Source organism: Haemaphysalis longicornis, unplaced genomic scaffold, assembly GCF_048455015.1.
Source record: "Haemaphysalis longicornis isolate Haplotype H1 unplaced genomic scaffold, Haemaphysalis longicornis Haplotype H1 scaffold_3, whole genome shotgun sequence".
NCBI lineage: Eukaryota > Metazoa > Arthropoda > Arachnida > Ixodida > Ixodidae > Haemaphysalis > Haemaphysalis longicornis.
The window spans coordinates 157,197,355-157,224,705 of record NW_027526335.1 but is presented as its reverse complement, the minus strand read 5'-3'; the positions used below and the strand labels follow the sequence as shown (position 1 = coordinate 157,224,705).

Sequence of the window (27,351 nt, the reverse complement as noted above, 5' to 3'; positions counted from 1 at the left end):
GCAACCGGAATACGCAGAGACTCAGTGATTATATATCGTCGGCCGCCTACACATTAGGCAGATTTAGCTCCATTTCGCATGTGCTACTCTGATAGCATACCTACTACACATTACTACGCCATACGTAATGGTAAACGCCTCCGATGAATCCACAAGTGAATGGGTGACCAGAAGGGAAGTGCAGTGTTGCAGAAAAGTTCTCTTCCAAAAACTTCTTTTTGTTCAAGCGACGGTACACCAACTTTCATGAGACCATCCGATAATTCCCCCAATGGTTGCTACTCCCGGGATATCAGCTCTTTACCCAGCCGTTGGGACGATAAACGCTGTTACTGGTGAAACCGTCAAACGAGAGGCCCTTTAAATCTATACAGCTGAATCTGCGGCCGTTATACGTCACGTGGGCGAGGTGGAGAATATTTCGCGCTATCAAGTGTACGCCATCACTACACCTGGTGGGGCTGATTTCGATAACCTAATAGCTGAATCCAACAGGTGGGCTTAAATCTCAGAATAATGACTGGAGGCAGCACGGGAAAGTTCCAATGGTTGACCATGCCTACATAGCACACAGAGCACAAACACGCACACATTCAACGCACGGACGGGTGAAGCGCAGACTGTACTGTTTGAGAATGCCACAGTAGCCCAGCATAATGCTCAGTTCAAGGTCTGCATGCGATGACATCCCCAAAGAGAGTGTTTCACCGTTGGCTGCCTAGAATCTTCCACGCACGGTTTATGACTATTTGCAGAGACTCCCTGAATCTGTGATTCGACATTAAATGGTTGTGCCTAGCGTACTTCGTGTAGCGAAAAATCCATACTAGTATCCGAAGTTTGAAAATAGAAAGTTACAACACTGTCCATACTAGTGCTCCAAAGCAAAACTGCCGATGAGCGACCCTATTTACATTTGGCAGCTCACATCGTTGCTCATGCTTTTATCAGTCATTCGGTAGTAATGCTTGCATTGCTATGCCGTAATTACAAGCTAGGGTTAGCGAACTTATTCGACTAGCCAGCCCCACTTGTCCCCTGGGAATCTCACCATCAGAACTGCCTGAGATCCTACCAGGAAGATCATAGTAGGCAAATTTTACCAGCAGCTCTACACCAGCCAAACTGCGCGTGCGAGCGACAGTTTGGTTGGAGAGCTGCCCTGTGATCTGTTTATCGCTAGTGACATTTTATCTAAATCTACCATTAGGCACTGCCTTAAGACTGGTTTGAGTAGTAGAAATTTGGTGCAGGTTCGCTCACTGTTATGCGTAGCAACACTCAGCCTTGCATGTAAGGTTTTTTTTTTCAAAAGGAAAACAGCGAGCGTTACGGCCAACCTTTACTTCCCACTGAGATTGCAGGACCTCACCATGAAGGTACGCGCTATCCCGAAGCCTCCGCCAGCAGCAGGGCATGTTCACGGGCGCTGTGATGTCTCCCTTGCTCTCATGTGTGTGTAGGCACAAAGCCACTGAGCGCCCACTTGAATCGTACATGATGGGCTGTTCAAGATGGGAAGCCGAGAAGACGTGAAGGAATCTGTTTATTTGTTTCATATAATGATAAGCGAACGAGCCAGAGCAAGACGGTTCACTTTAGAAGTTTCAGTCTTGGGGAAACACTCCAGAAAGAAGACACCCCCGTGAAGGTGTTTGTGCACTGAGAGGTGGTCTGAAAAGGCAACAAAACCAAAGTTTGAAACACAAGCTTTTTTCGCATTATCAGTGCTCCGCCACCCCGTGTAACATTCCCTGACTAACGTAGAAAATTGGCTAACATCTCTGCTGTTTCCATGGGGCAGAGTTTGCAAAACCACCAAACTTTAAATGCCTTGCAAGTTAGAATTACGCGGGCAACTTTTTGTGAGAAATTACGACCCAAGGTTTTCTTGCCCAAATTTTCGTTCTGCAGAAGAATGCGTTGGGAATTTTTTTTAACCCGTTCTTTTTGACCATAGGGAGGTAACAAACGGCACTGCAATAGAAATGCGTCCCATCCATATCACTGATGTTCGTCAAGTACCAATCATCTACGTCACTCAGAATATTTCACCTTCATCTTAAAAAGGTACAAAGACATCTTATTGCACAAAATGTTCTAACGAGTATCAAGGTATTACGGTATTACGAGTAATATTACAATTACAAAAAGTTCCCCTCACATTTTACACCTTGAAATCACTAGAAAAAATGGCTTTAAGAAAGGCAATTGCTAAGGTATAAGAGTGCCTTTTTCTTCCAGCTGCCTTCGTCTCCCCGATTTCCATGTGGACATTTCTTGCGGAGCTAATCATTCAGACTGAAGAAAGGTCGAATAGAAAAGTTTATAACATGGAGACAGCGCAGGGGTGTGAAGATGCCCGTTAAATCAAATTTTAAATTTTAGTCGGACTCGGCAGCCTTTCCCAATATTGAACCGTAGCCTAAGTTTATTAGTAATAAAATAGTATACAACCAATGCAAATGCCATTGCTGATAGATGGAGCGGAATATTGTAGTCTACCTAAACTGCTAGAAAAATCGTACGTTGGCACAGTGACGCATGGAACGGGCAACAGACGATGTTGCTAGTGGCATTTTATTAGACACAGGAAATCAGCGTCCAGGATCAGAGAAGAAAATTGAGTGGATAACGTCAAAGTTAAAATACGAAAATGTGGACCTGGACTCCCCATATAATCAGATGAACTGCAACCGCTGGGCCACCAGGTAAGCAGATGTCTACCTACATGCAGGACTAAAACAGCGAGGTGGAAGAATGAACTAGAAAAATTGGAAAAAAAATGAACTCGAACAGCGCTTCACCGAATTGGGTTGTGATAACAGCTATTACAAAAGACGAAAAAAGACAACTAGCCCTGACCAATAGCGATTCCAAAAGTGCGATAACACATTCGCACGCAGCAGGAGAGCGGGGGAGCAAGAAAGGGCGATTTTCTAGCTGCATCGATTATTTGTGACCAGAAATAGGCTAAATTGCATGTTGCGGCGTGCGATATTACTCCTCCTCATTCTTTGTTTGGTGGATCTGCAATACCCGTCATACGATTGCGTCTTAGAAGCGCTCGGATGGATCGATATGTTTCGGCAGGCCTTTGTTTACGTCTTACTGAACGCTGCCTGCGCCGCATACGCGTTCCTGCCTGCGATGCATACTCGTTCCGATGCGGCGCAGGAATGGTCAGAGAAAAGGAATAGGTATGAGTGGACGGGGTTCGTCCCGCGGAAAGCTTCGAAACCCTTATTGGCGTTTTGGTATTCGTCAAAGCACACACCTTGTTTCAAAAAATTTGGTGGGGAGCCCGGTTAGGGGTGGTATGCAGGCCCATTTTTCTGGAAAATAAAGCCACCAATGCGGAGGTGATCAGCTATAGCTACCGAGGAGCTGTGGGGCTTGCACGATCATGAAGGCGGGTATAGGATGTTTTCGATGCAAAGGAATCAGGGATGACTTGGTGCGTAAGCAATTAAGAATGTCTGCGGAGAGGTACTCGAAAATAATTTCCAACTGAGACCCCTCGGGAGAGTCGGTGGAACCCATAGCTCCCGAGAAGGTGACGAACACCTAAATATCTTCTCAATATCGAGCGTGTTCAAATATTCCAACCTACAGATGGCGCTTAGGAGAAGCAGAAGTCGACAAAAGGCAGCCTTAAAGGAGCCAGGAAGAGAAAATACAACCTCGTTTATTTTTAAAGAACTGCAATTCAGTATCTCACTCAGCTCAATTACAGCCACAAAGGATGTTTTTTACCGAAAAAAGCAAGCAGTTTTTAAAAACGTTCAAATTTTGCGCCACAGTGACGTGTTTTGAGCAAGAATTACGTCATACGGGCGAACAATAAAACATAATTTTCAGTGTGTTAACTGCACGCTAGCATTCAAGTGAAGCGGTCAAATGGTACTAGAGGCCCCACTACGGACGTCCAGTCATGTGTCGTGGCGACAGGTCAGTTAGGAGGCCGCTGCTCGCATAAACAAATTTCCCTGACGTCATGGAAAAGTTGCGGGAAAATGGCTAGGGGGTCGGGACTGCTTCACACGTTTTCTTTAATATCTCCGTTACCAAGAAATTTGAGCAACAGCCGGTGCCGTGACATTAACGGCATCCAAGTGAAGCCCGTTAAATATGTGGTGGATGTAATTGCGCCAGTTCTCGCACATATATGTAATATTTGTATAACTACAGCTATATTTCCAGAACAAATGCAGATAGCAAAGGTAACTGTTCTTTACAAAAGTGGGGATCGCAATGACCTTGGAAAATACAGACCTGTGTCTATTCTTCCTGTTTTTTCTAAAGCGTTTGAAAAAATCTGGCACTGTATATTGTCTAAATTCATTGATCCTTACAGAAAATCCTTAAAGAAAATCAATTTGGTTTCTGAAAAACAAATCAACAGAACTGGCGCTACTGCATTAAAAAGAATATATCCTTACACAATTTGAAAATAAGGCTCTGGTCATAGGAATTTTTGTAGATTTTTCCAAAGCCTTTGATTTAGTGAACCATGAACTACTGATCAAGAAACTAGCGTGTTACGGTATTAGGGGAACTAGTGGTTTGTTGATAACGTCATATCTGTCTAATAGAACACAGGTTGTCCACATAAATGACGCTTACTCCAGTGTTAGCCCAGTGGTCTCTGGTGTCCCGCAGGGCAGTATACTGGGGCCTCTGCTGTTTAATCTTTATTTGAATGACATTGTAAATATTGGTCACACAGCTACATTTGTTATTTATGCAGACGACACTAGTATGTTTTTTTCTGGCGATAATATCGATGAACTTATCTGTACATGCAATCTCACGATGGATCCGCTGCACAAATTGTCTAATGCAAACTACATGCGAATAAACGAAACTAAAACAAAAGCAGTTATATTTCGCCCTAAAAACAAACCGGTTCCCTCTCATTCTACCGTTAAACTAAATTCGCGAAATTTACAGTTTGTGGATTGCTTCAAATGCCTAGGTGTGTTTTCCGCAAACATGTCGTGGGATAATCATGTTGATCGTGTTATAAATAAGTTGGCTCGAATCACTGGTGTTATTGGTCGTTTAAGGTACATTCTCCCCAAATATGTGAAATTGCTTCTGTACAATTCTCTTTTTCATTCTAATTTAAACTATTGTCAACTTGTTTGGGGTACCGCAAAGTATTGCCCTTTACATAAAGTTTATTTACTACAAAAAAATTTCTTCGTCACGTTTATAACAAAGGTTATAGGGAGCCAACCAGAGACCTCTTTCTTAAAAGTGGTGTTATAAAAATCTTCAGCTTGTACAATTATCGTTTGAGTAACCGATTCAAAATAGAAACCAAGAGAAACATAAACTGCATGTGTTTTTTGGCCCGGTTGCAACAGAAAGAAATCAGTTACCCTTTCACTAATAAGGAACATTGGGCGGTCCCTACAGCCCGTTTAAACACTAGGAAAGAGCGCTTACAGTATACCCTGCCTTCTCTTTTAAATGTATTTGAGTGCGGCGATTTTGATATGTATAAATGTTCTAAGCGGCAATTACGTGTCATGTGTACTAAAATGTGTTAACCTTTCAATGTCTTTCATTTGCTTTCTTGTTCAACTTTTCTTTTTATACCTGTTAAAACTAATGGGTATTACGTGCAAAAAAGTCTTATTGTTAGCTTTTATTGTTACTTTTTTTTGGTTGCCTTTATAACTGTGTGTTTTCTTTTGTCGCGATGCTGCTGCCTGAGCAAAAAGGGGGCTGCGGCTTCATCAAGCTGTTTATGACAGCTTTTTTCCGCGGTTCCTTTTTCTGTATCTGTGTTTATGTATTTGTATCTGTGTTTGTGGAACAGAAATAAAGTTTCATTATTATTATATTATTATTTGTTCGAAGATTGCGATGATATTGGTATCATTGTTATCGGGACTAATCGGTCTTTCTAATAAACCGAACTTGTATTTTGTCTTCATGGCTCCTTTAAAGCTGGTGAGAAAAGGATCGTCCCTGGTGCTCTGGTTGGGCCATAAAGGAGAAGGAAGTCGAGTGTGGAAGTAGAGCGACAGTGTGCGCTGATGAGGAAACAGCCCACGTAATTGTTTATATAGGACAGTTGCGAGTAGGGCGAGTTGGTAATTGTATATTTTGACAACAAAGTCCACAAAACAGCGTTGGGATAACATGAGTATGTGGGATGTATTATCGAATCGTCATGCGATGTCAATCGCAAATAGCACTCCGTAGCTAAACAAGCGAGAGTGGGACAGCCAGTACTTGTTGCACAGGGCTGCACCATTTGAAGCTTTTGCGAGGAACATGTTTCTCTTGCAGAGTAAATGAAACGGTCGGGTGTGCTTAGGTTTCTTCGTTACCTTGCGCCTGAGGGGTGTGGGGAGATTCGACGGAGGGTGTCGCGAGAAGGGGTTTTTACCGAATGTTGTAATCATAGTTATTCTCAGAGGCGATACCAGTTTTAATTATATTGTTGTGGGAGCCACGGTTTCAGCTGGGGATTCAGGAGAATAATACACTTGTGGGGATCCCAGTGCCGTAGCTTTTAATGTTTCAAGGCCCGCCTTTACTTAGTAAGGTAATACGAGCGCAAATGCAGTAACGCTGTCACAGGAAACCCGTGTAGTGCGCGTAGGGTGAAAGTGTGGGTTAAAGAGGACGTATATAGTGGTATGGTAATTAGGAAGTTGAGTGTCAGAAGGAGCGAAGGAGGTGGCGAGGACTGGAATGGTTTTGGTGGTGGTGCAGGAGCGGGTAGACATTTTACATACAAGAGGGTCAAGGAACGGCAAAGTGGTGAACATGCTCGAATGACTGGATAAGGACTCGCATGTCTGTTATCAATTATCCTGCATGAGTCACTCTGTGGGATTGGCAGTACATTCCGTGAGAGCCGCTGATTGTGTACCAGGAAACGATTTCCTCGTTGATATTGCAATCTTCTAAGCAGCCGTCAACTTGATCGCAAAATCAGTCGCAAAACTGTGACTCCCGTTTTCTGTAGCCATTATTTATGAAATACACAATGTTTCAGTACTCATGATTCCTTACCTGCAACTGTGGCCTTCATTTTGGCGGCTAGAAGTGCCCGCTCCTGCTGCTTTCCTTTCTCTGTGAGCACAACGGCTGCAGCAGGTGCTTCGCCGTACTCGGCGTGCGGTAAGCCCACGACGGAAACTTCGGCGACCTCATCTCCGTGCTTGAAGAGCAGCAATTCTTCTAGCTCAGCGGGAACCACCTGGTTGTCCATACATTTGATCATCTGCTTCAGCCTCTCGAAGAAGTATAGTCGCCCGTCCTCGTCATAGTAGCCTGCGTCTCCTGCAATGTTTGCGGATAGGGTGTACAGTGTGTGCCGGAGCTCGTAGTATTGCTTTGTTAAGTTACGTTGGAAGTGCTTTACTCGGGATAACAGCATGAAACATATAGGTGTTGGGAAACAATAGGCTGGTTGTAAATGCACCTTTCATGACTAAACCTCGCGTTCGAGCTTTTCAAAATCTGGTAGAAATATCGACCAATGCTGTTAGGAAAGCAGGCTCCTCTGCAAGCTTAGGTACTGTTTAAGTTTCTCGGGAAATTTTTGAAAACGTCCGCTTGTTGGATTCTCAAGTGACGTTTCTATCAGTGGCAAAGCCCCTAGGGGCTGGGGCGGTAGGCGTCTCCTGTCGTCGCCGTAATCATCGTCGTCATACTCTGGTCTTATGTATTTACGGTACTAAAACCCCAGGAAACTGGTTAGCGCCTCACGCTAGAGTGTAACGTGTGGTAAAACAACACTGGGACACTCGTTCCCTACGCCTCGCACTAGACCACTTCGTAACGCGTACTTAAAAAGCCTCATGCTACAGTGTTTCGTGCTTCAAAGACAAGAGCCTTTTACAGTAAAGCTGTGTGTCTGTACGCCCTAACTGTTTCAACTCCGCGGCAAAAACGCCAATCCGCCAAGATTACAGTTATACACTGCACGCATCGCCCCTTCCAAGACTCCACGTTAGTGGCGGCGGCCCGGGATTTTTTATGAGAAATGTGGTGTCATGTTATTAGCTCTGGTTCACAGCAGGCTTGAAAAAATTCTCCAAACAATACAGATACTTTTATTGCCACATTATAAAACCAATATCAAATATATGCGCAAACTTTTGTGCCTCTTCTGAAGAACAAACCTGTATTGCGGGCTTTATACGGTAACGCAAATTGTATTCGTTAGAGAATTTTAGTATAGCGTTACCGTGTTTACGTTCCCATGTACCGTGTTTGCGGGAGTCGACGGCGCATGCGGGAGAGTTACCGCGAACGGTTACTACCGGCACAGGCTTTGCCGTCGCCAGCGAGCTTCCTGAGCAGACGAAGTGAACCGTCGCGTATTGATTACAGCAAATGCAATGTGCTCGGCGCTTTATGCTTGGTACAACCGATAAACGTAATCTTACTTGAAGATGTTTATTAAGTTTTTTTGTTAAATAATTCTCAAGAGAACAACAAACGCCCATTTTTTTTCAGATGGGCGAGCAAAATGGCCAACCCTACTCGTGCTAAGCCTTCCCACCTCAAATAGTTCAGATAAGTTTCTGAGCTCGCTTAAGTGCTCCAAAGTTGTGATGGGCGAGGTAGTGTTGTTTACTGGGTTCTCACTGCAACATATTTTACTCATTCCTTGCCTAAATATTTAGCGCGGTGACAAATTCTATTTTACCTTGATTTTAACTATACTCGGTAGATGGCTGCGCGGTTTATTTTCATTTTAAAGCTCTACATTTGATGGATACAGTATTTACAAGAACTACAGGTATTGTGAATGCTTCACCCGAAAAGTGAAATATTGAAGCTACTTTAAACGAAAGCAAATAGATATGAGATACAAACTTATGCGTGACTTGATTTGAGACTAATTCATCAGATGTCGCTAAGTGCGCCACGGCGGCCGGAATACGCTAACCGCCAACGGTGTGCTAAAACGTGTCGTGCCGTTTTCAGCGGTAAGCGGACACTCCAGCTTCCGGCACCGCGGTAAACGGTAAAGCAAACACAGTAATAATAACAATACGCTAAAACTCTCTATTGACCGTGCGATACAGGGAACACGCAGAGCTACCCTGTGTTGCACAAGAGTCGGTTTTAAATTATGGAAAAGCTGTTTTCAGATTAATGACATGCACAACACTGCTCAGCTGGAGGGATCGCCATGTCTATAATTTACACGCCAGCTACCCTGTAATACGTGGAAATGTTTGTTGGCCAGATATTAGAAGGTTTTATCAGATGAGATTACTCTTTATTCGACTATTGCAACAAAATATTCTATTCATTTAATTTGCTTCAGCTACAATCATGACGAAGAGGCGATTATTTAGGGGAGAGGAGCATCAGCATGTTCAAACTTTACAAACATTAGATACATACGAAACAATATCTACAAACACTGAACTATACGTATGCAGATATACAAAGGTTTAACACTAATATACGCAGGTATTGCCTATGGCATGAAAAACTAACCCTGGCGATAGGATTTCAATAAAAATATAAACATATTTAAAGCAAAATAAACACTGTGGTAGAAAAAAAAGTCGCAAACTGGACTGCAATGTAGTAATCCGAAGTTTTTTTTATAAACTCCTCAACTGCCGTTAGGACTCGCGGTAGGTTATTCCACTCCGATGAAGTTCTACGAATAAACTAATTTTATGTGCTTCAGATGTTTCATCTTGGTTTCCATGAGCGCACAACAGTTGCGGATGCGTGTGCAAAGGGCGCTGCCAACGCTGCAGCAGAATAACTTTGTTCGGGAGAATGCCTACACACTCCCGTACACATAGCGGCATGTCGCAATTACATTGACATGTTGTGCTCTACGGTGTACGCAACAATGCGCACAGTTGCCAAAAAATTGTGCTCAGAATGATGGGTGTATACACAAACATCTGGCGCACGACCTCCTTCATAAAACGGTTCCCGCTGGCCATCAAGAAGTTGATGGTATGGTATAGTTTTGCTTTAGTAGTGGGGTATTTTTTAAGTTCGCATCAGTGACTACGCGCTTATACGAAATCACATCTCTCTATAGACTATCATTAACACGCAGCCACCCAGTTCACATTCAAACACTATTGTCACTAATAATATGAGGAGCAGAAAACGTTCCAATACCTCCACATAAACAAGTGTGAACAAAGCAGAGTGTCATCCTCGTAACCGGGAAATAATTTTTTTTCCCTGAGCTCAAGTTCTTACATATTTAAAATATTGATACTCTGCCACGTGTTCGCTACCACTGTTCTTCTAAAAATGTAGTTTCGAAACATTCCTGAATGTATAATTATGATGTTTTCCGGTTTGCACGAGAGACCTTGACTTCGTTTACGTTTTTTGCAGCTTGTAGCGCTCGCACTGTGAATTAAACAAGTATTTGGTGATTAGAACCCCCCGCGGGCTCAGTGGCGGAGGCGTTCTGCTGCTGAGCACGAGGACGTGGGTTCAATTCCGGGTTGCGGCGGCCGTTTTTCTGATGGAGGCTAAAAGCATAAACGCCCGTATGTACGATATTTCGGCTCACGTTAAAGATCCCTAAGTGGTCAAAATTAATCCAGAGTCCTCCACTACGGCGCGCCTCGTCGCCTGCGTTGCGTCGGCGCGTTAAAGCCTACAATCAATGAAATCAATTGGTGAGTAGAGCATGCGTCGGGTGTTTGAGGTGCATCGCATCGCATGATACTAAACGGCTTTACAATCGCTCTTTGTCAGGTGCTTCTAGAACGCTCGCATTTCGGAACAAGTGACCGAATATCGGGCGACTCCTATATGCGTTTTCCCCCATTTCTTCTTCAGACAGGCAAAATGTTCTGTTTCTGTTTTCAGGAAATCTACGACCTACATTCAAGTAATTTTACAGATGCGAAATTCATTATGAAAGGGAAACTTTATTAAAACGGGCTCAAAAACTGAAACCCTTCCCGTTCCACCGAGGTATAACGGGTAAATTAAAAAACTGAAAATGGACGTATGGATTTAAAATAAAAAAAACGTAAAAAGGTAATTCAACAAGATAATTACACAGAAAATTACGTACTGAAGAACAAGGGTAAATACAAACGATCTAAAGGCTATTATCGCGTTATTTGCCGCTGACTTTGTTTCTGCGTGTGAGTGAAATTGTGACAAATTATTTGAGGGGTTAGTATTGTTGAATATTAGCGTTAACTAGTATGGTCTTTTCTTCTAAAATTTTAATGTTTTTGTATGTTTTATTAGCTCCGGTTTCCTTCTTACGAGATAATTTCTATGAATATCAAGAAGTTGTTCTCTGTGTTTGTTTGTTATTGGGCAGTCCTGTAAATAGTGATCAAAACTGTCTGCTGGTAGGTTACATTTACATATGTTATTATTTGCAATGGCGAACCTATGAAAATAAAACGGAAATCTACCGTGTCCAGTGACAAACTGTGACGTGTAATAATTGGTAGGAAAGTGGTCCGGAATTTTGTAAATATTCTTTATCCATTGGAATGTGTAGCTTTCATTTCCTTCTTGTTGCCACTCAACATTCCAATGTTTTCTTAGGTTAATATTGATCCGTTTTTTGATAAATTGTAGTGAAATTGGCCAGTCAATTTTTTCGCCATATTTTGCGGCTTTTTTAGCCATTTCGTCAGCTATTTCGTTACCGACATTGCCACTGTGACCTTTAATGTAAGTTAACGTTATTTTGACCTGTTTTCTATTTTGCTTAGCATTTCTTTAATTCTAAATATATTTGGGTTCCGATTATTTGGTTTGCTAATTGCTTTTAGGGCTGATAGGCTATCAGTATAAAACTGTACGTTACCTTTGAAGCTAGTTTGGAGGTATTTAGGTGCCTTTAAAATCGCGATTCCTTCTGCCTCAAAGTTATTGCTGTACTCCGGAAGTTTCTATTGTTTGGTTTCTACTATTTTGCCGGATTTGTCTAGAATTATAAAAGCTGCTCCTATGTCGGTTTTATCTTGCGAGCAGTCTGTAAATACTAAAGGGAAACTGTACACTCAAAGGGAAACTGTACACTCGTTCTTTTTAGGGTCACTTTGTGAGCCTTAATTTCTCCAGCGTTTCCCCCAACCCGTTCAATACCCTCGGCGATACCGCATGTGCTGAGGTGATGGACGGTTTGATGGAAACTCGCGAATTGCCGAATCGGTTCTATGAGCAGAAAAAGCCTTTTAAACTGAATATGCAGCCTTTTTGGCTGAGTTTGTTTTTCTGAAAGGCACGTTATTCTTTTAAATCGTTATTTTAGGTTTTGTTTAGGAAAGGTGTACAATTGAGGATCAGCTCCCTACTCGCTCAAACAAGAAACAAAACTGCAAAAACAATGCAAAATATAAAAAAGGGGCCAAAGAAACAATCAAAGCTCTTTGTAGCTTCCAAACGTACAAGCAACAACTGCAGAGCTCACTGAGTCGACAGGCAGTGCCAATCGGTGTCTCACTTCCCTATAAATACAAAGTGCAATCGCTATATCACCCCAGACCTCTACCATGCATGAACTGGAAGATTTGTATAAATATATTAAACCTATACACAGCGCGTCTGGGCTATTTATGGGATATGCTGTTTGATCACCTGATTTCATCCAGCCATGCTTCTCGAAGAGATCAGCCGACTCCTTAGGCCTCTTGTAGTAGCCTTTCACCATCGAAGCGTTCTTGAAGCATATCTCGCCCATTTGATTAGGGCCGAGCTTTTCCCCCGATATGATGCCGATAACCTACAAAGCAAACATACATCCATCATTTGCCAAATTTATGTTCCTGGCTCGAATTGATTAGTCTCCGCACGAGCCCTATTTTTTGTGGCCATTTATATTAGTGTCTTTTCTGTCACGTGATTATGTCGGTGGGTCCCATGCGGGCACAATATAAAAAATGAACGAAGCTCACACTAACGCGGAAGGCTTAAAAGTAGCTAAACAACACGCAAGCTTAACAACCACCACGAGGTTTAAGTCACCATTCCAGCCGATTTGCTTCTTTTTCGCTGCCTCAATGACCTTCACTCCATTCTTGTTGCCATAACAGTGAACTTATTTCCTTTCTTCGAAGGGAGAATTATAGGACATCATATTGGAGGGGCGTATGCTATGACGTGCCCGTCTCGCTCGGAGCAAGTGTTCCCACTATTGCGGCGAACACTCGAATCTTTCTCCTTCCGAGAAAGTGTTGCCACAATTCCGGCGAAGGCTGGTGCTTTCTCGCACCGAGTAAGTGTTTCTACAATTACCGCGAATGCTGAAGCTTTTTTTTGTTATTAGGGACAAATATCTCTAACTTGGTGCGCTTGGCTTGACAAACTCGTGCAGGGACGATGGGCGGCCGTCTCGAGGCACGCAAACACTAGGGCTTGCATTTTCTTGGTTTTGTTAACTGCCGGCCGGTCGCCGTGAGGCCCGCGCTCACATGCGCGCCCTCGGCAGTTTCTTGGTATTTTTAATTGCGGACACAAAAAATTGCTATTTACTAACATCTTCGCTTTTAAAAGACGCGTACCTTGAGTGCAATGTTTGAATACGAAACGTTTGCTCATTACGTCACGTGCGAGGTGTATTCTGCCCGCATGGCCTTAAGGCGGGAATATTGTGGCCCAGTTTGCTTGTGTGCATTCACCCAGGTTAGGCGACATTAAATGTATCATAAAAGACGGTACAACGCCGTCTAGACGGCTGCTTACAAAGCATAAAAAGGACATTTATTTGTACCGTAACCACGCTAAGAACTCTCAAATCGCAAATAGTATTACAAAACGAAAGTTTTTTCAAGGAGCGTGATTTATCTCAAGGGTACTCTGCCCATTAACAATTATTACGCTTGTTGGAATAACGGGTCTGATTTTGCTTTCCATGATGGATGTGTTATTTACATCTTTGGGAACATTGCTGGGCTGAGCATGGTATTTTTTGTGTTTAGGGGGTGTTTTTATAACTATGCTTTTCAGCTGTCTGACTATAGGTGCACTATGCGACGTGGTTTGCCTTGAGAAATTCTTACTCTTTCGTTCAGCAATGTTCGTCTTTCTTTTTTTGTTTCTTCGTACCTAGGTTCTGTACGAGAACATAGCGAGCATATAGACTCAGTGAATGACTCGTTCATCGTACCAATCTACTATCGATTGCCAAGCTCACCTCAGCGCCAATCTCTCCCCAAAAATACCCTCTCCATTTCATAAAGGTACAGCAGCAGCTATTTGTTCATACGTGGTGAAACAAACCTGAGCAAGTCACTTTCTAATGAGTAGTAGATGCTAGACTGTCAAGACGAGCAAAAAATGTTTCGTAGCCCAAACCCCCCTGCCACATAACTCTGTCTAAGTCTATTGGTAGGTGTTCATACGTTTGTTGGGATTTTTATGATTGATTGAACAAATATATCAGTAGGTTTTTTATTGTTTGATTTATTGATTGGTTGTATACATGACTGACTGATTGGTGAATAATTCATTGGGTGCTATTGCGGGCTCCTTATCTCGAGCGCAAAGAATGACACAGGGAATTGAGCATCCCTTACAAGGACCAATTAGAAACCGTTGAAGCTGCCGACTATACTTCATTTACCTTTTGTTTTCTTCTATAGGCTATGACAAGCGTTTGTCATCCTTTCAAACAGTATTGCTGCTACGAACGTCTACATGCCTCAGAAAAACATTACGCAAAGACGTTCCGGGTTTCCGCTAAGTAATATTCTGCAATATTCAAGCGCAGCATGGGCGCCATCGGTGTTGCCGGCGCCTTACGCCAAAATGCCGTTCGCCGTACGTCCCACCTCTATCCCTCCGTTCCCCCCTGCAGATGTCCCTTCCTGCCCGCAGCTGGCGGCCACTCCCACAAGTGGCGCACCGTATCAAGCCAAATCCCAGCCAATCAAAGGTGCTCCATCCCTCGGTAAGAGAAAGGTATGTTAGCAGTCTCCACGCCCACCGTCTTCTCGCCAGGTTAAGTGCAGCTGCGCCTTGTATAGGCTGCCCACTCGGCAGGCAGCCATGAAAGAACGACAGCAGGAGCGTGTCCGTGCACGTGCTTGTGCTGGACGAGGTCCTCCTGGCAATCGAAAAGCCAGCTGAAATAGCAACGGTGGCCACTGAAAGGGTCCGTGAAGCAGGGGTTGGACATTTGACTTGACATGGAATGAACGAAGAATTGGTATATGGTTTCACAGTGTTCGACAAGGCTTGCGTGCACTCCTGTTCCCTGGAGAGAAGGGGTTACGTTGTTTTTGTTATACGCCCGCATAATCTGCCACTTAGTAAAGATACACAGATCACAGAACATCCTCCTTCTTTTAAAAAATCTGGGGGGCCAATACCTGCCTATTATTTTGTTGAACGCAAAGCATTGCAGATGCCACTACAAAATTAGTGTTTCAAGGAGAAGATTTTAGCTTCAGCGGCTACTGGCCTGTCATATCACCAGATAAGGACCTTGTATCAGACTGGGGACCCAGGACAATTGTGGTGGCAGCATTTTGTTGGTCACTATCATGAAGAGAACAGAAGATAGTAATCAGGGATGAAAGTTAGTAAAGCCAGTGGGTGCCTTCGCGTCTCTCTGGAGCATGACCGGCTTTATCGAAAGTGACCTGCCTATAGTAGCCACCGCTAATAGGAGCCTCACATCAAAGAAGTTCTAGTCAGGGATGGCCAGCTTCGCTTCGCTTCCAGTGTGACCTGCGACCCCTTAAAACGCAGCTGTGCTGTCGCATGCACTCTGCTGTGCTAGGCTGCTGGCCTCCAGGTGAAGTTCCGTACGGTACTGTCCCATAGTAACCAGAACTTCGCTCGCAAATTTTGATGCACGCAGTTGAAAAAAACTGACATTTTCAGTATTTTTCGCCAATATTTACCATAAAAAAAATTCACAGCATATCGACGGGGTGAATGATGATGAGTGGGCGAAGCTCCTGAGGGGAAATCATCGGTAAAACCGTGACTCTTCACTGAAAGTTCGCCCACTACATCTGTGTCCGAACGTAACGTCTAGAAAGTCTCGCTTAAACCGCGCGTCGGCACCTTGGGGCTGAGCTCGCCTGATGCGTTTTGCAGACGCCTCACGAGCTCTCACTGCATCGGGGTCTGCCTGCCGATAGGCGCGCTTTCTCGCCGCTTCCTGTTCTCTGACGTCTTGGAGATCCTCTTCGCGCCGCAGCCGTGCCGCTTCGCGTACGGTAGGGTCCTCGCGCCGTTGCCGTGACGTTTGGGCCTCTCGTTCTTGAACGCTGGGATCTTGGCGGCGTCGTCGCGCAGCCAGACGACACGCTTAGGCCTCCCGCTCTCGTACGGCAGGATCTTGGCGGCGGCGTCACGCAGCTTCACGGAGCGCTTCTGCCTCGCGGGCACGCACATCTGCAGCCTTATCCACCGGGCAACTCCGAGCGCGCGCCAACAGCGAACGGATTTTATTACAACGCTCCCCGCCATCTAGTAAACAATCCAAGAACTAAACTAGAGTTAGCCACGCCATCTAGTAAACAATCCAAGCGCATGTTTTCATCATATACAAGTACCGCCATCTAGTAAACAATCCAAGAACTAAACTAGAGGTAGCCACGCCATCTAGTAAACAATCCAAGAACTAAACTAGAGGTGGCTACATACATACGTCGAGGATGGACAGACCCACGCCCTAAGGAGCTTCGCCCCTAATATTATTCGCACTCGGTATTTTGTAATTCTGTAAGCACTGCGTGCGAACTGGGTCGAAGATTTGTTTACACGCGTTGTATTGTTTCACGTCCTATCGTTTCCTTGTTTCTGTGCGCTCTTCGCTGCACACTAGAATCTTTAGGCAAGAGTAAACATACCGAATGTCACGTTTTTCTGACGATTACATCATACGAATAGTGCTAACGCCAATTAGTGCTTACGCCGCAAAACGGCCAGGCAAACGTAAGATTTCATATCACAGCAGAGCCTAACTACAAGGCGCATGCGCCCATTTTCGCAATCTTTGATAATATCACGGAGCCACTGACGGCGAAATATCAAGTTGAATATTTGAACTTTGTAGTAAATTGTGCCCACTCAGTTACAATGACCGTCACTTTGCGCAACAATCCGTAAATATTACGTTCTCTTGGTTATCTTCAACTTTTGTTTTGTCTGCTAGAAGCGCTTCTACTCTTTAAGTTTCGGGCATCAAGCGGTACGCATTGGCCACTCAATGAGTCGTGGAGGCTAGCGCCTGCAACAAGTGGACAGCGCTTCGCACGCCACCGCAATACGGTGGCACCCTCGAGGAGTTGTGTGTCAAACATCGCTGCATGGTGGCAGGCCTGAAGGTGTAAGCAGATTGTGGAGCAAATTGTCTGAAGTGGCGAAAAGATGCCCAACAAGAAATAGTCTCAGGTGTTCAAGTGTAAAATAATAGTTTTGCATTTAGAACTGCTATGAAAGGCTTACAAATCTTCCCACTTTCCTTATTTGAAGAGATTTAGTCGTCCCCTCCCGTATCCTGCACCCTCTTCCTTCGCAGCGACGTCCACAATCTTTCCGCCATTCCCGTACCATCATTAAACGCTAGGCTTGTGTTGATTCATGTCGGTTGCGAACGCTCCTGTCGAAGACGCTGTGATCACTTAAGCTAGGTAGAGACACCCAAGTGCAGCGTTCTACTATAGTAAAAACCCTTACCTTCACCCTGACATTCACTGCTGGACAGCCGACATCGCTTCCGCGGTCTCGGATATCGAGGTCTTCCGGCTGAGAAGAAATAAGAAGACACCCTTCCGTCGTGCCGTATATATTCTGCAGTCGCTGAAGGCCTCCAAACGTAGAGTGGGCGGTGTTTGAAAGCCATTCTGTTACCACAGCACCACCAGTAACAATGTGCCTCATGGTAGGTAGGCGACGCCCTGTACATTGCATCTCCCGTATAACCGCATGCAACAAAGCCGGGAACGTCAGCATCACAGTGGCCTGTCATGGGGAGAAGGCAAGGTATAAAAAATAGCTTTACGCATGTACTGTCCTCGTTATTTTTCCAAAAATATTTGCGCGCTAGTTACGCAAGCGGATGTCCACCATATTTGCTAGTCATTCCGTGCGAATATCCTCCATGTGCACCATTAATGACGGAAGATACACATTGAAACAGCAAGCAGAGCGACAGACCTTGACGGGTCAACAGTCATTTCCAGGTACGTTCTGCCATACGGTAGAGTAAACCTGCTGAACAATTTCGTCTTTTGATATTAATAATATTCATCCGTATAATAGACGCTCCAAAGAAACCTCTTAAGCACATTTCGGCGGCGACATCACAGCCTTGCGGTGATAGCGTTTTATAAGGTGAGCTTTTTCCGAAAGTGTTCAAAAAGATATCATTTAATTGTGCAGTGTGTGTTTTACAACAACCGTCTGAGGCAAGCAGCCAGCTCGCAAGAAGTATATGCCTCCTAATTGAATGTGAACTAATGAACTAAGGTGCGAATTGGTAATTTTTATTTGTAATGTAATTGTTATTTCTTAGTGTTTAATGTTTACTGTTAAGAATTAACATGTTTATTGTTAATAAATAAAACTAACTACTCGCTCTCCTAAACAGATATGGGGTGCCCGCGCAGCTTGTCAGACGTAAGTATAAGCCAAACCAGAAATCAAAACACCAAACCGCCACCCTCGATCCAAAATCCATAACCCATGAACATAAAACCCAAGCCCTGACCGAACGCAAACCAAACCCCGCCCATTTGCTAAACGCGAGCCGATCTTCCAAGAAAAGCATACCGCGCACACCATACAAAATATCACGCCTAATAACATAAAGAAACACATCATGACCTTATCACATACCGATTCACCGGAAATGTAATGTTATAGTTGTCAGGAACTTTCAAATCAACCGCACATTACCCGGTATGCAGCGTGGCATATCTTCGTCATATTCCGTCCCAACGCCGCTTCGGTATATAGCGGCATCAGTCTGCAGCGCGTCCATTTTAAATTAGCCACTCATATCCAGGCTTGCAGTGCGGCCTAGACACGGCGACGTCGGTGGCAACGACGCAGCGCACGGATACCCTCCAACGCTTCGCAAATGAATATCGTGTCCGAACGGCGTGATCTTATCGATGTCGGCTTCACAATGCCACCACGCGGGGTCCGTTGATTCGACCACGGGAAGCATTTCTTTCTTGAGGCGGGTGGTTTTTTTTAGAACACCATTACGAGTTTGGACACCACAAGTGAATCAATACAAGCTTCGCTTAAAAAGTGATGTGCTTGCGTGGCCACTTTTTCAACGACAACATGCTCCTTGGTGGTTTGATGCCTCGCATTTCCCCCCACAGTTACCGATACCATGGACGGATGGTATCAATTATAAACATAAAAAAATTAGCATTGTTTCACAGCAACCAGCCAAGAACCAGCAAGTATGGCTGACTCTCTAGTCAAGACGCAGCAAGTGTAGAGCGAGAGAAGAAGCCAAGCTTAAAGTCCTCAGACTGCGGATGAGGATGTTGATCCTGGTTCTTTGAGGACCTTGATCTTGGCTTCTCACTTGTACCAGATGTGCTAAATCCCGACGTACGCTGTGTAGCGCGAGACGAAAGAGTGTATGAGTCATGTGAGACCCACTCTTATATTCCGCTTCTTTTGCTAGATACCTTCTTAAGAAGTCACCTTGTGCTAGTCGTCTTGTGATTTACTTTTGTAATCGTTCCACTGTTGACGCCATTGTCATTTGCAATGGTTATCATGCCAGGGCCCTTATTCTCTGAGCTATAGGGGAGGGGGGGGGGGTTCTTCCGTTGCCCGTACGTCATCTGATCTCTTCGTTTTCCCTCATGGTCTTCACCGTCTTCCCCCACCCCTAGGTGGTATTCTCTTTTGCGCGGAGCGATAGAGTATGGGGTTGGACATTTTCGGTGAGCATCATAAACCCTTGTCCACAAGTTCTTCCTGTATTGTTTATTGAGAATTGCTGAAATACTTCTGTATTTATATGTACCCTACTGCGTATTGACATAGGGCGCTATTTAACAGCGTTAAAGAAACTTAGTTATTCCAAATAATATCTCTGAAACAGGTATGCGATATGGCAACAACTAAAGGTCGGAATTGTCTTGTTTTGTTTCCTTCGTGCCTGTGCCCAGTTTTAAATTTCGACTGCAGATAGCCCAAGTTCTCCCATGCATGCTGGAAAAATGGTCATCTGAATTGACGCAGTAGAGTCTTTAGCGTCTGCGGAAAATAACCATAGTTATACGTCGCTTGTCGACAGACATGGCTGTATGGCCTTGCTACAATTTTATTACAGACGAGTCTGGCGCCTTTCCTCGTAACTGTGGGCGGCTCCGATGCTCAAATCGCAATAACATTTCACAAACTATTCTGCGCTGCAGAATCACCAGACAACAGAAGACAGTGTTTGAAACGATTTTTGTTGAACTTACAAGTCTCGGCCATGTCTAATAGATTCTCACGTACGGTTAAAATTGTATTTCCTGAGTGTTCTTACCCTAGAAGATGGAACTGCAATTAGAATATTTTGTCTACTTGACGTTTTCGTTTCATTTTTCAACTAGAGATTAAAATATTTCTGAATTTAAACATTTACGTAAGGCAGCCAGATGAAGAATGGCATACATAGAGTACACTACACACCCCAAACCATTGCTTGTTAACCTTCAAGTTCGGCCGGTATCTATACACTTATAGGTATACAAAGGCAAAACGTTCTCCACTAGAAGAACACAGACGCGACTCGTACTTAACAGAAGTCATGGTAGTAACAATTTGCGATAAGTCATACCGTGTGAGAATCGAAGATATTTTCAGTATGCTGTAGAGCCGCGCGAATCCTGGTATCCAAATGAGTAATTCCTCTTTCACCACAATGTTCGCAACGGTGACCTAAAACTTTCTTCGCCGTGCAACTTCAAGATATTAAATGGCAGGACATGGGCCATTGGACCTAAGCTATTCGGTTTCTTCTAATGATTGTATTTATTAACAGCGGAGCTGTTGTACAAGCCGTAAGCTCTGTGTTGCAGGGCAAAATACCAAGAAAATGCGAAGTGACTGCGAGTACGTGAATCGCGGCGACCACCGAGCGTTCCCAGCACATGCAGTGGCTTTAGCGAAAACAAAAACTGGCAAGAACGACGAGAGGCGAGAAAATACCGAGCACTCGTGAGCGCGTGCCTTGCGACGACTACCGATGCCTGTGTTCCTTTGGTTCGGGGCCACATCCCTAGGGTTTTGTCATAGAGGGATTATTGCAGCCATTCACGCCTACATATCAGAGACCAGACGCATGTGCTGCTAACCGGGTCAAACTTTTTTCGCCTTTTCACCAAAAAATGGCATCAATCACTTATTCTTCTCTAGATCGATTATATAATTCAGTAACCGTTTCCCGAATTCTTACAGGCTGATTGTATAGGGCTGGCGTTTCAGCCCCAAAAAGCCGCCCCGGTTCTTGGCCAATCCCCCACGTGGGTATGTGTTACCAGAAGAGGAACAACAACAATAACAACAAAAAAACGACAGGTCCCCGACTGGCGAGGTGGCTTTAAAAAAACGTAAGTGCTGTCCTCAAGTGCAATCCCGCATGTAATGCTTGGGATGAGGAACACGATGAAATCGATGCATATGACGATGACTACTTCTAGCACAGTGGAACGCAATGGCGAAACATGTAAATAAACAATTTCAAACTAGTGAAAAGTCGTTGTGAAGTGTCCTTCAGGGCTCACGTGCAACGACGTTCTGCAGCTTCGGTATGGTTTAAGCATTGCGCAACATTTGCAAGTTTCGCCAGTTGGACTTGTGGAAGTGTACAATGGTCAGGATGGATTTGCATCTACCACGCACAGCAAAGACGACAACCACTTCGATGCTATGACGACGGTTACGTGCACCGCAACTATGGAAATAAGCATTGATCCTGAAACTTGTTTGGTTGCTTTAATTGGCCGACGCAGCGCAGGCGACGAGGCGTGCCGTAGTGGAGAGCTCCGGACTAATTTTGATCACCTGGAAATCTTCAACGTGCGCCGAAATCTCGTACACACGCGCATTTTTCCCTTTTGCCTCCATCACAAAAGCGGCCACAGCGGCTCGAAATCGAAACCGCCTCTTCGTGCTCAGCAGCACAACGCCTTAGCCAGTGAGCCACCGCGGCGGGTATGATACTGAAACTGAACGGCGTGTCCGGCAATGCTCACTTGCAACAGCGTCGCCATTCAAGTCTTGGGCGCGAGTGGAAGTTTTTCCTGAATGTTTCTGTGCAGATTCAGCGGCTTGTCTCCTTTTAACCCCCACTCAGAAGGTTGTATTTTTAGTAATCCTTTGCCAGGCGAGTGTCAGAATATTTGGCGACGTAGGTGTAGCCGTAAAATGAAAACGCTCTACAGGAGACAAAACCAACATTCGCCGTCTTGCGTTTTACGTGTTCGCAATTTAGGAACTGAAGCCATGTCCTCAAATGGTGTGTTCTATTTAACGGATCCTCATTTCTTGCGTAGCCTGCTTTAAAGGACACTGAAGTTTAGGTGTCAAACTTCCCGTTTTGTTTGCTTTGCATCGACTGGCTTAAATCAACACACTTTCCATCGTTTATGGGGTCGATATAGCAGTATTTATTTACAAAGAGTGAAAGAAGAAATAACACAATGCGACATTTTCCGCGGCAGCAGCAACTAACTGCAGCCGCGCTTATTCGAGTTGCCATGCGATTGTCCAAGATCGGAATACAAGCCAGGTTCGGTTTCCGTTCTATGGAACAATATGCTTGGCATGTGATGTTATCACTGGCTGGGTATTCCGATACCTCTGGAATCGGCATACCACGCATCTCCCATGCTTTTGGCTGCAGAATGCGTCTAATGGGCCTGCCAACACCGCTGATAATCGTAAAGATCACTACCCGAGGCATACACAGTGGCTGAACGCCCTACGATTCGTCTGGAACGCTCAACTTCGCTGCGCTTCTCCTCCGCCTGTGAAGCTTGGTTGGCTCAGCCCTGTGTCGCAAGAGGCGCCTTCGCAACCGGCCAAACCGCGGCGGAATCGGCACTGGGACCGCAAGCAATCAGTGCTTATGCCTACGCCACGCCAACGAGAGCTAGCCAGCGCGTCAGTGTCAGTCTGCATGCAGTCTGCCAACACGTTCATGGAGAAATGAAGGCTGCATCGCAAAATGGGAAATTCAGTATAGAAATCCCTGTCTAAAAAATTCTGCAGAAATTCAGAAAATTATCTACTAATGCGTTGCATTCTTAAGCCGCTGCATTATTGTGGAAATGCAGGGCGCAATGCGGTTCGCCATGTAGCGTATGATTTGATATTTTTATTGTTGTTTTACAAAATTTGGGTCTACGGATGATCTTCATTTACGCTACTGTAACGATTACAGGTGAAACTTTTGCGAAATCTGCATTATTCTGGAAATGGCTTGTGTTTTACGTTTTGCCATTTTCTGTAATTTTTAGTGTATGTATTTTTTTCAATGTTTCGTCCTATAAATTATCTCCATTTACGCTATTATCACGATTATATTTGCGACTTTCCCGTAATCGGCATGATTGTGGAAATCTAGGGCGTTATACAGTTCCTCATTTTCAGTAATTTTTAATATCGTTCTTATTTTTTTGTTTTTCAAAAGTTTTTCGACCAGTTATACCCTTTCCGCCATTATAGCGATTACAGGTAGGGCTTCCGCGATGTCTGCATTTTTGTGTAAATGCTTGGTCGTACACGGTCCTGGCTCTGGGGTTACTAGGCAAAGAATGCTAGGCATTGGTGCGCAACAATCAACTTCCTGTAAAAAAAAAAACGAAAGCCATATCTTGGATTAGAACCTGATAATTCCGAAACCATACAGCGAGAGCTTCAGAACGCTTAACCATAGCCAATTGCTTTTTGTTATTGCCCTCGAACGTGGCCACAATAATGAGGTGGGCGAAAATATGAAATATTTATCGCATAGAACGTTTATTCTTTTTAGTTTCCGCATTTCCAGCAGCTTAGATAACAACACTCGAAACCCAATATAACGAAATTGAAGGGCGTCGACGATTATTTCGTTAAATCGAGAACTTCGTCAAGTCGAATCAAGCATTTTTTGTTTACCTTTTGTTTCTTTATTGTTTGTTTATTGTTTTGTTTGTTTATTGGGTATTTCAATTATATACCGTAGCGGCATACAGCAAACTTATGCGGCGTCGTATTTGTGAAGCAAAAATGGTCTTAAAATAAAAGTGCGCCCCTTGCGTATGAAAAGAGAGTGCCAAAACTGTTACCCGAACAAGAGCGGCCTCTGGGGCTATCTATGACGCACGAACGAAACTTTTTTTAGTACTGGTGCCATATGCTGAATCAAACATAAAATAACACCTTTGTATTGCGCCGCGAAGTTTCGTAAAAGCCGGACAGACGTGCTATGCAATGCTATCTTGGGGCGCCATGAATATTTTTGAGGTGCTCTATATAAAATCGAGCAAAATTTAACACTTTCAGGGCTGTGGTTTTTGATAAAAGGTTCGTTAATCTCGGACAGATCATGGTTTTGCTTTCGTTATTTTGAGTTGCACAAAGCCTTCGGCTCGGTGGGTGTCTGAAGACGGATTAGGATATCTTCGTTAACTCGGGTTTCGTTAAATCGAGTTTTGTCTCTATTTTTTTATTGCCGCTTCGGATTTGAGCGTCCCGAATTCCCTCGATTACTCTTCTCTAGCGACTGCATTTCTTGAGCAGAAAAGCGTTCGCAGATGTATGGTCGTGCTGCTGCCCGCTGTGTCAGTTCACCCAGCGAAAAAACTTTTTCCCGCAGCTTGATTTTCCGCTGAACGATAGAGGCTTCGGTTGATACGTTAACTTCGCGGACTATTCCCAACCTTTATTGCGCCTTGGATGTAGTACTACTAGCGTACCGGTCAGCGAAGCTTCGAACGAGCGTTTGTGTGAAGGTACTATGACTTCATAGTTCACTGAGCTTTATACAGTCGACAAACTACAAAAAATAGCTTTTCTTGCAGGCACAAATCCTGTTGTGGGTTTGTTTAAATTAAGCAAACGAATTTGGACGACCCGCTGGTGGCCGGCATAGTTACTCGGTCGCATGGTCGGCGAGCCGCGCAGTAGCGCAGTCAAGGCAAGCCATCTCGGCGGAGCGTCATACGGAACGTCATACCAAATCGGCAAGGAGGATGCACAGAGAAATATAGCCCTTTGTATTTGATTTTTGTACTACATAAAGTAGCGTAAACACCCCGAGAGTGCAAGGTCAAAACATGGCCTAGAAAGTCTAGACTACAATTTTAGCAAGGAAATCCTACAATGTTTTCAAATACCATAAGTGTATTTTACAGGTAGCAGCCCGTGCCACGCCTTCAAACCGATTTATCGCCTGTGTTCCAAACTCAGCTGGATTGCATTCCTGTGTAACTGTGAATAAATTATACTTTCACTTTATCCCAACCAGACATGCGTCTGCGTTTTAAAAAGTGGCGTGTAATGACGTTAGCCAAACCTTTATTGCCATTTCAGCACAAATATTGTATTTTAAAAACAGTAGCTTCGCCATGAGTGGCAAAAACCAGCCATATGTGCTGGAGAATTTGATGATGATGATAGTTGGGTTTTATTGGCGCAAGGCCGACTATGGGCAAAGAGCGCCAAAGAAGAAGTTACTGAATTATGATGAGACCGCACATACTAAAACATGTGACTAAAAGTAAAGGTGATGATGCAAAACAAAAGACAATGGAGATGGCTGGTGTATAGGGCCAGGGTGATTACACATGATATGACAAGAGCTGCAGAAAGTTTACCTCAGCTAAAAACTTAAAAACCCGTTGACTAGAAAACATTGGTTCGTCGGCTAAAAAGTATGATGGGTGCAAAGGAATGTGTTGTCTGTATAATTCAGGGAAATGTTTGTGTCGTGTTGTGTCAAGTGCCTTGCATGTGATTATAAAGTGGACTACGGAGAGGCCCTTTCCACACCTGCTACACGTGGGTCCCGAAGTTCCAGTGAGCAGGTGGGAGTGCGTCGCATGTGTGTGGCCTATCCGCAGCCTAGCCAGGGCGACTTCAGTGTATCTGTTGTGTGAGTAAGTTATGTAGCGTCCAAGTTGTGGTTTTATTATGTGTAGTTTGTTGTCTGTTTGTTGACTCCAGTGTAATTGCCATGTGTTACGAAGCTGTCGTCTGATGTGTGTCTTTAGGTCGGTGTAAGGTACTGTTGTAACGTCAACTGTAGTCATGAGGGCAGCATCACCAGCCATTTGGTCGGCGGCCTCATTGCCAGGGATTCCACAATGCCCTGGTACCCAGCATATAGTTATTTCAAGATTTGAGGCATATGCAGACATTAGTACCTTGAAAAGAGTATTTATGACATAGTTTTTAGATGACCTTCCTAATGACAGTGCCTGTACAACGCTTTGAGAGTCTGTGTACACAATGGACTTGGGAATTTTATGTTTGATGATGTGGTTTGTAACGAGTAAAATGCCATATGCTTCTGCCGTGTAAATACTGTTATGAAAATTCATTGTTTTGCTTACTCTAAAATTTGGTCCGTGCGCTGCACAAGATACCGTAGAACCAGTTTTCGACGCGTCGCTATAGAATTCTGCGCACCTGTACTTGTCCTGCAGGAACAGGAAGTGCTGCAGAATTGCATTCTTGGGTACCCTATTTTTTTCTACAAGAGTGAATGACAGGTCGCATGATACAGGACGAAGATGCCATGGTGCGATGAAATTTTGAATGGGTGTCTTGTGCGTGTCTGAAAGAGGGACCGTGAGTGCAGAAGCCTCCTCCCTAACTCTGAGAGAGAAAGGTAAAGAAACGGATGGCCTGTTTAAAAAGAGTTGCAAGTTTGATGTATTGTTCATGATGGGATTAAAAGGATGGTTGGTAAGGGACACAATCTTAGATGCATACAGCAGGTCAACCTACTCCCGCTGATGCCCTAGACACCACTTCTCGCACTCGACATAAAGGCTTTCGACAGGGCTAGTGCGGAAAGCGCCGCATGAGAGGCGAAGGCCAAGATGCAGCACTGGGTCAAGCATTCTCAGTGCGGTCTTTGTCGCCGACCCATACACGACACTGCCGTAGACGAGCCGGGACCCCACCAACGCCGTGTACAGGCGCAGCAGGAGTTGTTTGTCGGCCCCATAAGATTGATGTGAGAGAACCTTAAGAATATTCATTGCCTTTAGGCATTTACATTTGAGGTGTTTGACATGAGGAATGAATGTAAGTTTTTCATCGAATAAAATGCCTAAAAACTTGTGCTCCTTGTTGACAGGAATTGGCACATTCGCAAGAATGATGTCTGGGTCCGGGTGGACCCCACGCCTCCTGGAGAATACAACACAACAG

General features: G+C 44.3%; 1 protein-coding gene across 3 annotated transcripts in view; it reads right to left on the bottom strand.

The window, feature by feature from the left end:
- Positions 1–1,537: 1,537 nt before the first annotated feature.
- Positions 1,538–27,351, bottom strand: part of LOC144175166 (putative 4-coumarate--CoA ligase 1) — an 89,419-nt gene continuing 63,605 nt past the window's right edge. For all 3 annotated transcript variants that reach the window (XM_077704267.1, XM_077704266.1, XM_077704268.1), the window contains exons 8-11: positions 17,641–17,925; positions 12,586–12,730; positions 7,039–7,308; positions 1,538–1,674 (exon numbers count right to left, since the gene is read on the bottom strand). In XM_077704267.1, the coding sequence (XP_077560393.1) occupies positions 1,556–1,674; positions 7,039–7,308; positions 12,586–12,730; positions 17,641–17,925 (819 nt within the window). In that variant the 3' untranslated portion in view covers positions 1,538–1,555. The remainder of the gene's footprint in view (positions 1,675–7,038; positions 7,309–12,585; positions 12,731–17,640; positions 17,926–27,351) is intronic.